This window comes from Capsicum annuum, chromosome 3, assembly GCF_002878395.1.
Source record: "Capsicum annuum cultivar UCD-10X-F1 chromosome 3, UCD10Xv1.1, whole genome shotgun sequence".
NCBI lineage: Eukaryota > Viridiplantae > Streptophyta > Magnoliopsida > Solanales > Solanaceae > Capsicum > Capsicum annuum.
Genome location: NC_061113.1, coordinates 6,331,038 through 6,344,795, shown reverse-complemented (window position 1 = coordinate 6,344,795; position 13,758 = coordinate 6,331,038). Strand labels below are relative to the sequence as shown.

The window sequence follows — 13,758 nt, the reverse complement described above, 5'->3', positions numbered from 1 at the left end:
ATATTATTTTTTCTATTATTTGTTTTTGATATTTGTTGGCTGTTATTTATTTTGTTTCGTACTTTATCAAGCTAGTAGGTAAATACAATTTCAAAGTAGTTGTTTGGTTGGGCTGAAATTAATATGCACATGTATATGTCGAATATAGAGCATAACCTACATTCTTTCTGGATATGTGGGAATTATATTTGGTGCCTTAGAAGACAACACGGTTGAATTGGTTGAGTGACTTTGTAGGTCAAATGACAATAATTAAGTGACTTTTTTCATATAAATTAAACTTTAGTGACTTTCTGAAAAAATAATCATCTGTCAAAATGATCTTTTTGTTGTGAAACAAAGCTGAATGCCTTTCTGACATAAAAATTGCTAGTTGATTGAGTGGTTGTGTGAGTAATTAATCCAATTTCTGACATAACGTTAACACTATGTCCTGATTTACCTTTCGTGCATCTCGACTAATTTCATAGAGTATCAGTTATCTCCCATTAGGAACAAATATGGATAACTTTATTCAATTTTCAAGCTGAGATCTCATGATTTTCTTCCGCTTCATTGACCACTAAACTTATTTCATATTCATAATATAAACTAGTGTATCATATAAGTAGATTATTGATACAAGATAGGATTTTTATCTGCAATTAATGTTTTTCCATAGATTTTGAAATTTTAATTCAACTATTTATTTGGCTATTGATTTTGGATTATATTTAAAATCCCTACTTCAACAAATTTTCAAAAAAAAATTTAATTTTTTTTTAAAAAACTGATATAAGGAGGTCAAAATTTTCCTTTCACTCATAAGAGTTCAATTTTTTTTCAAAGTAAAATGCATGTGCAAACATAATTTCAAAAACTTAAATTTTCATCACTCCTTTCATTCCTAAATAAATGGTTATTTTAACTTAGACACACCCCTTAAGAAATTATTAATTTCTAGAAAATAAAAAATATTTTTACTAACTTACCATTAATAAATATCTTAAAAAAAGATGAAACTTTTTAATTATTTTTTATAAAATTTCTTCATTTAAAGAAGGATAAAATTAAAAGAATGTTATTAGTAATATATTTTTAATTATCTAAAACAATCGCTTATTTATGAATAAAATAAAAGGATAAAAAATTATTTATTTAGAAAGTATTTTTTTATAAGCACGTGTTCTAAGAGTACAAATGTTGAAAACATAGTAGTCCAAATGATAAAGTGAAGAGAGTCCTCCTGAAACAGTTGACTGTCCACCAAATACAATGTATCCAGAAAATACAATGTATGAGTTTAGTATTAAAAAAAAAAAAAAATTATTACTACATATTTCTAAATTCTGATCTTTGATTATATTACTTGTTATGATGACAATGTTGTTTTATTTTAATTAATTGCCAATTTTTTTGAGATTCCTTATAAGTTATATTTCTGAAGTATTTGGGTTTTGCATTAGTTCTTGTTTGATTATCTAATTGTATTATTGTAATCCTTATTTTTGATATTATGTTTTTGTTATCGTATTATTGTTGTTTTTGTTTCTTAGCAATGTGTTACAACCCATTCCACCAACTCAATTGTTGTTTTTCAGTTATTTCGCTTTTGATATATTTTTTTTCTGATCCCATTCGTGAAATTACATTGATTTGTTGCCATTTTTTTTTTTACAAAAATAATTACCAAATTAAACTAACATAAGCATATTTTTAACAAGACAAAATGTAACTAACCAAACCCAAACTTTTTTAAAGCATGGACACATGTTGGTTATTCTATCAAAGTAAGTATAGTACAATTTCAAAGTTGTTGTTTCTTGGTCCCTGCAGAATTAATAGGCACATGTATATGTCTAATTTATAGAGCATATTCTTTCTGTGTATAGAGGATTTTTGGTCATTGCAAAGTTAGATGGTGGTAGGTCAAATGACAATAATTAAGTGACTTCTTTTGATATAAAACAAACTTTAGTGACTTTTGAGATAATAACCATTTGTCAGGTGACCTTTTTGTTATGAAACAAAGTTGAGTGACTTTCTGACATAAAAAAAATTATGATACGAGCCAAGTCGACGTCAACCTTTCTTGACTTATAATTTCAAGGGCAACAACAAGGGATCGAAGCCATAGAGATCTTAAGGCCACAAAGTCGTGCTGGGAGGGTTCATTTTGAGCTCCAAATAGAGCAATTCACATATAGAAGATAGCTTGGAATCAAGGAGACCATCAGAAGTATCGTTTTGATAATCATCCAAGCCATTCAACTTAACTTAAACATTCAAAATTATAAGAAATATCTTAATTTTACCCTTAAAATCTTTGGGACGAGCAAATCATCTCACATTTGCTCTAAATCCTAATGGAGTTTCAACTTGAAGTACATATAGATATAACATAGAGGCTAAATTTAAACCATAATCAAACGGAAAGTTTAATTATAAATTCCTACAACATCAAGTAAATACTATTCGTATATTTCTTTTATATATATCTTCTCAGCCCCTATCAAATATTGGAGTTAGGTAAATACGTGACGATTAGCTAAAAAAGGGCAACGAATTGCCATAAACTATGAGAGATTGTTTGGTGTGAGGTATTAAATCAAATAGTCCCAAGATAAAATAATAGTTTCGGGATAAAAATTTTAGTGCACCGTTTGGTTATCATGGTTGGGATAAATTATTCCAAAAACATGGTGGGATAACTAATCCCGGGATAACCCTTTCCCAACCAAACGACCCTCTAGTAAAAAGAGAGGGCTTGAATAGCTTTAAACTATAATGTTGGTAAAAATGCTTATAATATCAAAGTTTTGCCAAATTTGATAATTTAAATCACTATTTTGCCTATTATATCCCTATTTAACAAGTTAGCAATTATAGCCTGGATTTATAATGTGGTTCAAAAGACTTCGGAATGCCGAGTTTAGTTTTGGGCCACTTATTTTTCTTTTATAATTGTGGTGTCCGATTCATCTTTCATACCTCTCGACTAATTTCACAGTGTATTTATTACCTTCCACTAACAACATATATAGATAACTTTATTCACCAAACTGTGATAGATGGGAAAAAAACACCTAATGTTTTTATCGCCGCTAAATATTAAACCTGATGATCTCCTGCTTTATTGACCACCACCACTTATTTCATAATCATAATATATACTAGTATTAGTATATCATTTGGGTAGCTTATTGATACAAGATAAGATTCCTAAACTGTAGCTAATGTTTCGCCATAGATTTTGAAATTTTACTTCAACTATTTGTTTGGTTATTGATTTTGGATTACATTTAAAATTTAGTCTTCAACAAAATTTTCAGTTTCAAAAATTAATTTAAGGAGAAAATTTCACTCTTATGAGATTTTTTAAAAAATTTAAATACATGTGATTTTAAATAAATATATGTACAAACGTAATTTCAAAAACTTAAATTTTCATCACTTCTTTCATTTCTAAATTAGTGGTTATTTCTAAAGAGGAAGTATTTATTTATGAGCACGTTTTTTAAGAGTGTAAATGTTGAAAACATAATAAAGGATAAAGGGAAGAGGATCTTCCTGGAAAACACTGTACACAAAATTAAATGTCTAAGAATTAATTTTAGTTTCCAAAAATATAGTGACCACGAGATATTGTACCAGTTTAATTATTTTTCATAAATAATGTGGGCCTTTAATGGACCTACTAGGGGTGGCTAATCCACATGGGGTTCAACTAAAATTGCCAATTTGCCATAGACTAATTTTGCTAGCTCTAGTTGCAACATTAAACGGGTAGAACGAGTTATATTTTTATCAGTTTTAATTGCAACATTGGCTAAATTGAGTGGGTCATGTTTTTATTAACTAATTTTAGTAGCTCTAGTGGCAACACACTCCAAATATATATATTTTTGTTTAGTGTTAGTTTGTGTAAGCATACAAATCCTCACACGTGATAGTTTATTAAAATTAATAAAAATTTACATATAAATCAATAACATCTCAAGAAAAAGTAGATAAATTGGTATATTATAGAAAAAAAATATAGAGAAGAAGAATATAACAAAAAATCAATAACTTTATTGTCACATTCTATTTTAGGATAAAATTCTCACATCGACAAAATACGAAAGAAATACTAGATATACAAGTAAGGAGGCCTTAAACCCTAGTGACACGCTTAAGTCTTTTCACTACAAAAGAAAAGGGTAAATTTTGGGAGATTGAAACTGCAATTTTTGAAGGTTATATACGCCTCTGTGATTTTCTGTCATCAAATATAAATTATATTTTTCCTTTTATAATGTGTGAGTCTAAATTTTGAGCTGACAATATCACTAGCAGACTTAACCGTTACTTACATTTGTCTATCATAAGTCAAAATCTTTGAATGACAAACTTTTATTTTGAACCACTTATCATGGATTCATATTTACCAGGGACAAAATAGGAACTAAGCTAAATAGAGAAACTTACTATTGCATCTTAGCTTCTATAAATAGGTGACACATTTTATAGAATTTTATCAAGCTAAGAGTTATATTCCACATTTTATAAAAATAAAGATAGAAAGAACAATCAAGAGAGAAAAAAAAAATGAAGCTTGTTGATGTACTTCACATGAATGGAGGAATGGGAGACATTAGTTATGCAAACAATTCTTTGGTTCAGGTAACATAAATATAATTATTCATTGAAATGGAATAATAATTACCAACTAATTAATGTTCATACATAAAATCATTTGTAATTGTTTTTTAAGTGATTTGAGGGCGTAAATCTTGTTTAAATTGTATTATTACTTGGTAGAATTCATATTTTTATTTATTATGAACAGTTATTTGTAGTCTATTTAGCTTGGATCGTACCAAAATATCGTCATACTCGAGAGCAAAACCCAAAAGGTAACGTGTGGGTTCAATAGAACTAGAAGCTTTTTCTTAGATTCTAACTGTATATTAACAACTTGAAATTGCCGTGGAATTGATAAACTTCAAATTATAAATTCATCTTTAATCGTATTCATGCCAAAATATAAAAATACATAATTTTTGGAGGATCCGACATACATGCATCCGATAATTATATCTCTTAGTCAAAATTTCAAGCAAGGTAGTTTGTAATTGTCTTTCGATGACTTAGAACATTTACTAATATATTTTTTATTCTCTTATGAACAGAGAAAGGCGATTATCTTGACAAAGCCAATAATAGAACAAGCCATGAGTGATCTCTACAACAACCTCTTACCAGAAACCTTATGCATTGCTGATCTGGGTTGTTCCTCTGGAGCAAACACTTTCTTGGTGGTATCAGAGCTTATTAAAACCGTCGAGAAAGAACGAAGAAAACACGGATTTCATTCATCAGACTTTCATTTTCTCTTCAATGATCTTCCTAGCAATGATTTTAACACGATTTTTCAGTCACTGGGGGAGTTTAAACATAACTTGAGAAAGCAAACTGGAGAAAAATTTGCTCCATGTTTTTTTAGTGGAGTGCCTGGGTCATTTTACACTCGACTTTTTCCTTCAAATAGTTTGCATTTTATTCACTCCTCTTACAGTCTTCACTGGCTATCGCAGGTATATTTACTATATATCATCACTATTTACTTTAAACTTGCGACACAAGTTTACAGAGTTTATTTGGGAAAAAAATTGAAATAGTTTATAGAAAATTTGTGGCTTGTGACAAGGCTACCTACAATACACCTTGTGATGGGACCCTTCTTGAACCCTGCATGCATCGGACTGTTCTTTTTATTTTTTTCTCAAACAAGTTGTCAATAACGTAATCATTTTTGCAATATTACTCACAAATCTTCCAAATACTATTCTAGTCTTTAAAACACAAATTTTTAAGTATAACTTTTTCTTCAACAAAATGATTCAAAATACTTCTTCAAAAATACTTGTCCTAATGACATTTTTCCCTAATGATTGCCATTGATCAGTACTTAAAAATATACTAAATATTACCATGCAAAACCAAAACATAAGAAAAACAATAAAAAATACTCCGTGAATTATACGTAGAATTTGGAGAAGGACTGCAATGCAAGCATTAATATCTGTTTCCGTAATTCGAACTTGTGTGGCCTATAAGTTACACGGAGCCAACTTTATGGGTGCTAAGATTAAACACTTAACTAGTCATATATATCTTCTTCTAATTTTTTTATTTGTTTGTTTTGATCTATATAACAGGTTCCTGATTTGATTGAAAAGAACAAGGGGAATGTTTACATGTCAAGTACAAGTCCACCAAGTGTTATAAAAGCATACTACAAACAATATGAAAAAGATTTTACAAATTTTTTGAAATATCGTTCTGAAGAATTGATGAAAGGTGGGAAAATGGTATTAACATTTTTAGGAAGAGAAAGTGAGGATCCTTCTAGCAAAGATGGTGGCTATATTTGGGAGCTTTTATCAATGGCCCTTAATGAGTTCGTTGTTGAGGTAAATTTATATGACAGTGTGTTGATTAGACGTGAACTTAAAAAAAAAAAAGTAATTCTTTGTGGCCGATTTCCACTGACCAAATTAAAAAAAAAAAAAAGATAGAAAAATATCATTTCTTTTGGACCAAATTAAAAAGTTTTAAGTTTTATACATCAATATAAATTATTTTTTAAATATTAGAGTTGAAATCATAAAAATAAGATATTCTCTAATATAAATGATAAAAATAACTTGATGATATTAAATTTAATTACACTAACAATATATATTGTTTAAGTGTTTTAGTGCACCGGGCTGCCCTTTTTTAAGTTAAAAAAATAATATTTGAAAGGGAGTCTTGTAGTAACTGGTAAAGTTGTTGCGTACGATACACCTGTGTGATGAGGCCTTTCCCCGAACACCGCGCATAGCAGTAGCTTTAATGCATCGAGCTACTCTTTTTTAAGTTAAAAAAATAATATTTTTTAATAATATCATTGAAAATGAAACAAACATAGCGATAGATGAACTACTAATATGATTGAGGATTAAGTCATCTTCACATTAACTCAATTTTTCTCAAATCTTCCATTATAATTGAACTCTTTTTCTATTCAAATCCCACTTCTTATGTCTGTGGATAAGGGGTCGTCTGATTGGAAAATAAGTTATCCGAAAATAAATTATTTTCGAATTAGTTATTTCATCTTTAATATGAAATAAAAATAACATTACAATTTTAGGATAATTAATTCTAAGATGAGTTATTTCATGCAGTTTAATTATCTCAGTCAAACATTAGATAAGCTCTATCTCTTGTTCCAAAAAGGAAATATTTATGGATAAATGAACAGAGGAGATACAAATGATAGTTTGAAAAGGTCAGTCCTGTGCACTAAGCTTTCGCTATGCGTGGGGTCCGAGGAAGGATCCGACCACAAGGATCTATTCCACACAACCTCACCTTATATTTCTGCAAGGGGCTGTTTCCAAGGCTTGATGAACCTATAACCTCCTAGTCACATGGCAACAATTTTACCAGTTATATGCCAAAGCTCTCCTTGATATAATATTAGTATAATTAAAACTATTAGATATCCAATTTCATAGATAATAAACCCTTATAAATATATGTATTATTATGCAGGGATTAATAGAAGAAGAGAAAGTGGATTCATTCAACATCCCTAATTATACATCATCACCAGCAGAAGTGAAGTATATAGTTGAGAAAGAAGGTTCATTCACCATTAATAGATTGGAAACTACAAGAGTCCATTGGAATTATGCTTCTAATAATAATGACATTATTAATGGTGGTTACAATTTGTCAAGGTGCATGAGAGCTGTGGCTGAACCTTTACTTATAAGCCAATTTGGTACAAAATTGATGGATTTAGTGTTCCAAAAATATGAAAAAATTATTACAGATTGCATGGCTAAAGAGGAAACTGAGTTTATAAATGTTACTGTTTCATTGACCAAGAAAAAATAAGGGCATCGATCTATTGTACTCAGAGACGGATTCAGAATTAGTTCAGTGAAACCATCAAGTCAAGTTATATATACGTACAATAAAGTTATTATCATGAATTTTGTAATTTTTAAATTCTGCATTCGCCTCTCATGGCGACCAATTTATGTTGTTTTGTGGACTAGTGGTGCTTTAAGATTTTGTCTCTAAAAAAGTTATGTACTAAAGAGAATGTGTCATGCCTTTATTATTATTAATTCAGGGGAGAAAAGATTATTGTGTTGCCTTTATTACATAACTAAGTAGTATTTTAGTTAAATTACTAAAATAACAGATATAAGAAAAATGTAAATTCCTTCATACATTCATGAATATGATCATGGAAACCTTTTTTTTTTTTTTTTTGATAAAATAGATATTTATATTAATAAGTTAATATGCATCACTACAAGAAAGTGAAACGGCAGAGCCTGAAGTTGGTACTATAGGTACTTCAAATATATTAGTAAGAGTACTACTACGCTATCTAGAGAACATATGAACTGACCGCTTTGGCCTTACAAAAATAGTTCTTCCTTTGTGGTCTGCTTCGAACACACGGGTAGCAAACTATGTTGAAACTGTCCATTAATGACAGGCGTGCCCATTAATGATAATTAATTTTAAAAAAGGAAAAATAATATAAACATACGCCTTAACTTATCATATTTATACAAAAATCCACCCCTGCAAAGTAATTCCAAAAATTTCAACTAATTATGTATCTTCGTTGGATGTATCAGGAGTTAATTATGTATCTCGACAGATTCAAAATTGGAAAAATACATCAAGAGCTAATTACGACAGATCCAAAATTGGAAAAATATATTGTAAGCTAATTATGTATCTTTATAAAGAAAAAATGTATCTTTGTTGGATATACCAAAAGCTAATTATGTATATTGACAGATCCAAAATTAAGATTTTCAGTAATTATGTAAAATGTCGAAGTTTTCTGTAATTAAACTCCAAATCAAACTATTTAAATTTATATTGTTTGCCCTTTGAAAAATAAAGAGGCATCATCAAAACAAATAACTGATATACAAAAAAAATTCAGATAGTTGGCTTTAATGTACATATCATGCGTATAAAATTAGCTTTTCCAAGTTCCAACATGTGCAGCTTCAACAAATTGTTATGTACACTATCATATATATACAAATCAGAAGGTGTATACAAATTCAACAACTACACTAAAAACAAATATATACAACAAATCTATAGGAGTAGACAATATATGTATACTAATTTAAATTGTAGTAAAATTCAGCAAATCAGTATATGTATACATTAGGTGTATCAGCTCAAATTGATTATTTGATATACATTAAAAGAACATAATTTTTTTTTTAACAAACATCATGTATCTTAAAGCATGAAAATAGTTTTAGTATAATTAAAACTATTAGATATCCAATTTCATAGATAATAAACCCTTATAAATATATGTATTATTATGCAGGGATTAATAGAAGAAGAGAAAGTGGATTCATTCAACATTCCTAATTATACATCATCACCAGCAGAAGTGAAGTACATAGCTGAGAAAGAAGGTTCATTCACCATTAATAGATTGGAAACTACAAGAGTCCATTGGAATAATGCTTCTAATAATAATGACATTATTAATGGTGGTTACAATTTGTCAAGGTGCATGAGAGCTGTGGCTGAGCCTTTACTTGTAACCCAATTTGGTCCAAAATTGATGGACTTAGTGTTCCAAAAATATGAAGAGATTATTACAAATTGCATGGCTAAAGAGAAAATTGAATTTATAAATATCACTATCTCATTGACCAAGAAATAATAAGGGCACGTGTTGTAGTCACAGACGGCTCCAGAACGAGTTTAGTGGAATCATCAACTCAAGTTATATATACGTATAATAAAGTTATTATCGCGAATCTGTTAGATTTTAAATTCTGTATTCGCCTCCCTCTTAACACATGGTCACCAATTTCCTATTGTTTTTAAAAAAAAAAAAAAAAGAAAAGAAATTGCACTGTATATGTGGTTGAAGTGCTAATTTATGTGGGGGTGCTTTAATTAAGACTTGTCTCTCAAAAAAGTTATGTACTAAAGAGAATGTGTCATGTCTTTATTGTTAATTCAATGGAGAAAACGTTATTGTGTTGCTTTTATTACATAACTAAGTAGTGGTTTAGCTCAATTCATTAATATGATGATGGAAACATTTTATTTTCTGATAAAATAGATATCTATATTAATAACTTAATATGCATTATTATAAGATAGATAGTGAGACAACAGCGTCTGGAGTTGATACCATAGGTACATTAAAAGTATTAGTAAGAGTACTACTACACTATCTAGAGAACATATGAACTGACCGCTTTGGCTTAATAAAAGTAGTTTTGTCTTTGTCTGCTTTCAGTACATGGGTAGCAAACAATGGTGGAACTGTCCATTTCATTATGTAGTATGGCGCGTCCATTAATGACAATTAATTTTAAAAAAGGAAAAATAATATAAACATACACCTTAACTTACCATATTTATACAAATATCTACCCCTGCAAAGTAATTACAAAAATCTCAACTAATTATGTATCTTCGTTGGATGTATCGGGAGCTAATTATGTATCTTGATAGATTCAAAATTGAAAAAATATGTCGAGAGCTAATTACGACAGATCCAAAATTGAGAAAGTTCATCGAAAGCTAATTATGTATCTTTACAAAGAAAAATATGTATCTTTGTTGGATGTAACGGGAGCTCATTATGTATCTTGACAGACCTAAAATCGAGATTTTTAGTAATTATGTTAAATATCAAAATTTTTTATAATTAAGCTCCAAACTGTTGAAATTTGTGTTGTTTGCTCTTTAAACAATAAAGACATTTATTTTAGTCAGTCATATTAATTAAATGCATTGGAAAAAAATATCCTCTAACCATCTTGGCTATTGTAATATCATCTTGGAGTGCAGGTACTTAATGGAGGAAATGGGATCTCCAACCTTGAGGCACACATGCAGGAAGCAGAATAGAATCGCTGATGCACTAGATAAGACGGGAATTAAATTTTGATCAGTTGCAGATTTTGACACTTCCTCCTATGTGTGCAGTTGAAGCCATGACAACAGACAAACTAAGAAATATTTTCCCTACAAAAATTGCAACTGATAATGTAGCTAATGTTAATTATGCCTCTACTTAGACTAATGCGAGGTTCGCCCTCGAAGTACTTATTAACTATTGTAATGACTCTTTTTAATTTTTGGATGCAACTATCCTTATTAACCAAAAAAAAGAAAAAGAAAAAAAAAAGGTTATTCTTAAAGTGGAAGTATTTATTTATAAGCACGTTTTTTAAGTGTGTAAATGTTGAAAACATAATAAATGATAAAGTCAAGAGAATCCTCCTGGAACATTCTGTCCACAAAATACAATGTCTAAGAATTAATTTTAATTTCCAAAAATATAGTGTCCACAAGATATTGTTACAATTTTATAAAGTCAAGAGAATCCTCCTGGAACATTCTGTCCACAAAATACAATGTCTAAGAATTAATTTTAATTTCCAAAAATATAGTGTCCACAAGATATTGTTACAATTTTAATTTTTACATAAATAATGTAGGACTTTAAGGGACCTACTAGGGGGTGGCTAATCTATACGGGGCTCAACTAAAATTGCCTTGCACTAATTTTGCTAGCTCTAGTTGCAACATTAAACAGGTTGAGCTAGTTATATTTTTATGAATTAATTTTATCAGTTTTCGTTGCAACATTGGATGAATTGAATGGGTCATGTTTTTATTAACTAATTTTAGCAGCTTTAGTGGTAACACACTCCAAATATATATATTTTTGGTGAGTGTTAGTTTGTGTAAGCACACAAATCCTCACACATGATAGTTTATTAAAATTTATAAAAATTCACAAGAAAATCAATAACATCTCAAGAAAAAGTAGATAAATTGGTAAACTATAGATTGAAAAATAAACAAAAGAAGAATATAACAAAATATCAACAACTTTGCGTTGGGTTCATAGTAGATGAAAGAAGTATGAATGAAAAAATGGAGAGTAAAAGGATGGAGGGAAAGAGACACTAAAATGAAAAGTGTACTCCTAAATTGGCAAGTTTACTCTTTCTCCCACATTGATGGAAGAAGAGAAATTGAGACTGTTTATATTGATGACCACTTACTGCACATGGTAAGTGAGGCAAGGAACAATAGATGCCTCGCGTTGTTGTCGTCGCTTGCTCGGCTTCGGCTTCAGATCGACGAGATCTATCTTTTTTGACAAACTTTATTTGAATTCCGAAAAAATGTCAAAGGGAATAACACAGTAAATATTTTTTCTGTGTTTGATACTCCATTTATATAAATGCATGCAGAAACACAGGAACAGGTGCACTGGTTCAAGTGAACTGGTGAACTGCTGCAACACTTCATCGAACAGGTGTCACTGTTTCACGAAATGGCATGCCTGCTCGAAACAGATACACTGTTTGGACGAATGGACATAAATTTTCAGAAACATCACACCTTTTAAAATGGACCATTGTCTCTTTTCAGAAGAAGCATCTCTTGGCTATAAAAACCTGATTTCATCCACAGGTTTTGTGATAGAAAAAATTTCAGATTACAAACTTCTTCTTGTCTTAACAAAAACTCTGTGTGTGATCATTCAAACAGTTGAGTGTGTTCGAAGAATTCGCCTATTTGAGGTACCGCTATAGTCGGATTAAAGGTCATTTTATCCTGGGAGGAAGATTCCATAACCTCGGGTACAGTGGGAAAGTCCGTGAATTCAGACGACTTGGCCTTAATCATTTCCGTTTCATCTATTTTTCTTAAAAAAATAAAATACACCTCTTGAAAAAGTCATTGTGATCTTGTGTTGAGGGTATTTGGTATACTTCATTGTGTTCTTGTTTTATAAACTTAAACTAGTTGAAGTTGTTGTTCTACGATACAGATTCTGTATTGCTTGTTTTTGGAGATTAAAGCTTATGCTTTCTACTCCACTTGAATTTAACTAGTGATTAAAAGACAAAATCTTCATCACAAGTTAAGCTTCACTCGGTTGACGATTCGAAGTAATAAAAATTTCATTATTAACAAGAAACAAGAAGAAGAGTTTCAAGTTATTTAACTTTACAAATAGTATTCTGGAAAAAAAAATACTAAGTTTTCTGTCTTGTGGTGACAGGAAAAATGACAACTGAAAGTCAAATGATGGGTGCGACAACGCCTGTGGGGGCAAATAATATTGTCACATCAAGTCGCGCAAATGCTCCGCCAACAATGGCACCGGCGGAGAAGCCCAAAAAATTTTCGGGCATTGGCTTCAAGCGGGGGCAGCAAAAGATGTTCTTTTACCTCACCACTTTATGTCTGCAACGGTTCACTAGCGAAGACGCTCCTGAGGTGCCCGAGGGAACCTCGGACAAAGATTGCTTCGTTATTGTAGAAGCTTGGAAACATTTGGACTTCCTTTGCAGGAATTATATTTTAAGTGGTCTCCAAGACGGCCTCTATAATGTTTATAGTGGAACCAAGACATCAAAGAAACTGTGGGGGCACTTGAACGAAAATATAAGACGGAGGATGCGGGAATTAAGAAATTCCTTGTTGCACGATTCCTTGACTTCAAAATGATAGATAACAAATCTGTTGTCTCTCAAGTACAGGAGTTGCAAGTCATCATACATGATCTCCTAGCAGAAGGTATATTTTTGAAAAATACCTTAGTTGAACAAATTAAAAATGTTCTTAATACTCACATAAACTGTTTTGTAGGTTTAATTGTGAATGATGCTTTTTAAGTAGCAGCGATAGTTGAGA

The 13,758-nt window shown here is 30.3% G+C and overlaps 2 protein-coding genes across 2 annotated transcripts in view; both read left to right on the top strand.

Moving 5' to 3' along the window:
• Window positions 1–4,491: 4,491 nt before the first annotated feature.
• LOC107864267 (S-adenosyl-L-methionine:benzoic acid/salicylic acid carboxyl methyltransferase 3) lies at window positions 4,492–8,183 on the top strand. The gene is made up of 4 exons (XM_016710599.2): window positions 4,492–4,644; window positions 5,154–5,558; window positions 6,183–6,437; window positions 7,567–8,183. Exons 1-4 carry the CDS (start codon window positions 4,570–4,572, stop codon window positions 7,912–7,914), a joined length of 1,083 nt encoding a protein of 360 aa, XP_016566085.1. The 5' UTR covers window positions 4,492–4,569; the 3' UTR covers window positions 7,915–8,183.
• LOC107864268 (S-adenosyl-L-methionine:benzoic acid/salicylic acid carboxyl methyltransferase 2) overlaps window positions 5,459–13,758 on the top strand; it is a gene marked incomplete at its 3' end in the record, with an annotated part of 15,995 nt that continues 7,695 nt past the window's right edge. The window contains 1 exon segment of the mRNA XM_047408961.1: window positions 5,459–5,471.

Bases quoted from the DNA above. Each gene is read 5' to 3' on its own strand.
- LOC107864267 (XM_016710599.2), top strand. From the start codon at position 4,570: ATGAAGCTTGTTGATGTACTTCACATGAATGGAGGAATGGGAGACATT. The intron at 4,645-5,153 runs GTAACATAAATA...TCTTATGAACAG, and splicing joins CAAACAATTCTTTGGTTCAG to AGAAAGGCGATTATCTTGAC. The intron at 5,559-6,182 runs GTATATTTACTA...TCTATATAACAG, and splicing joins GTCTTCACTGGCTATCGCAG to GTTCCTGATTTGATTGAAAA.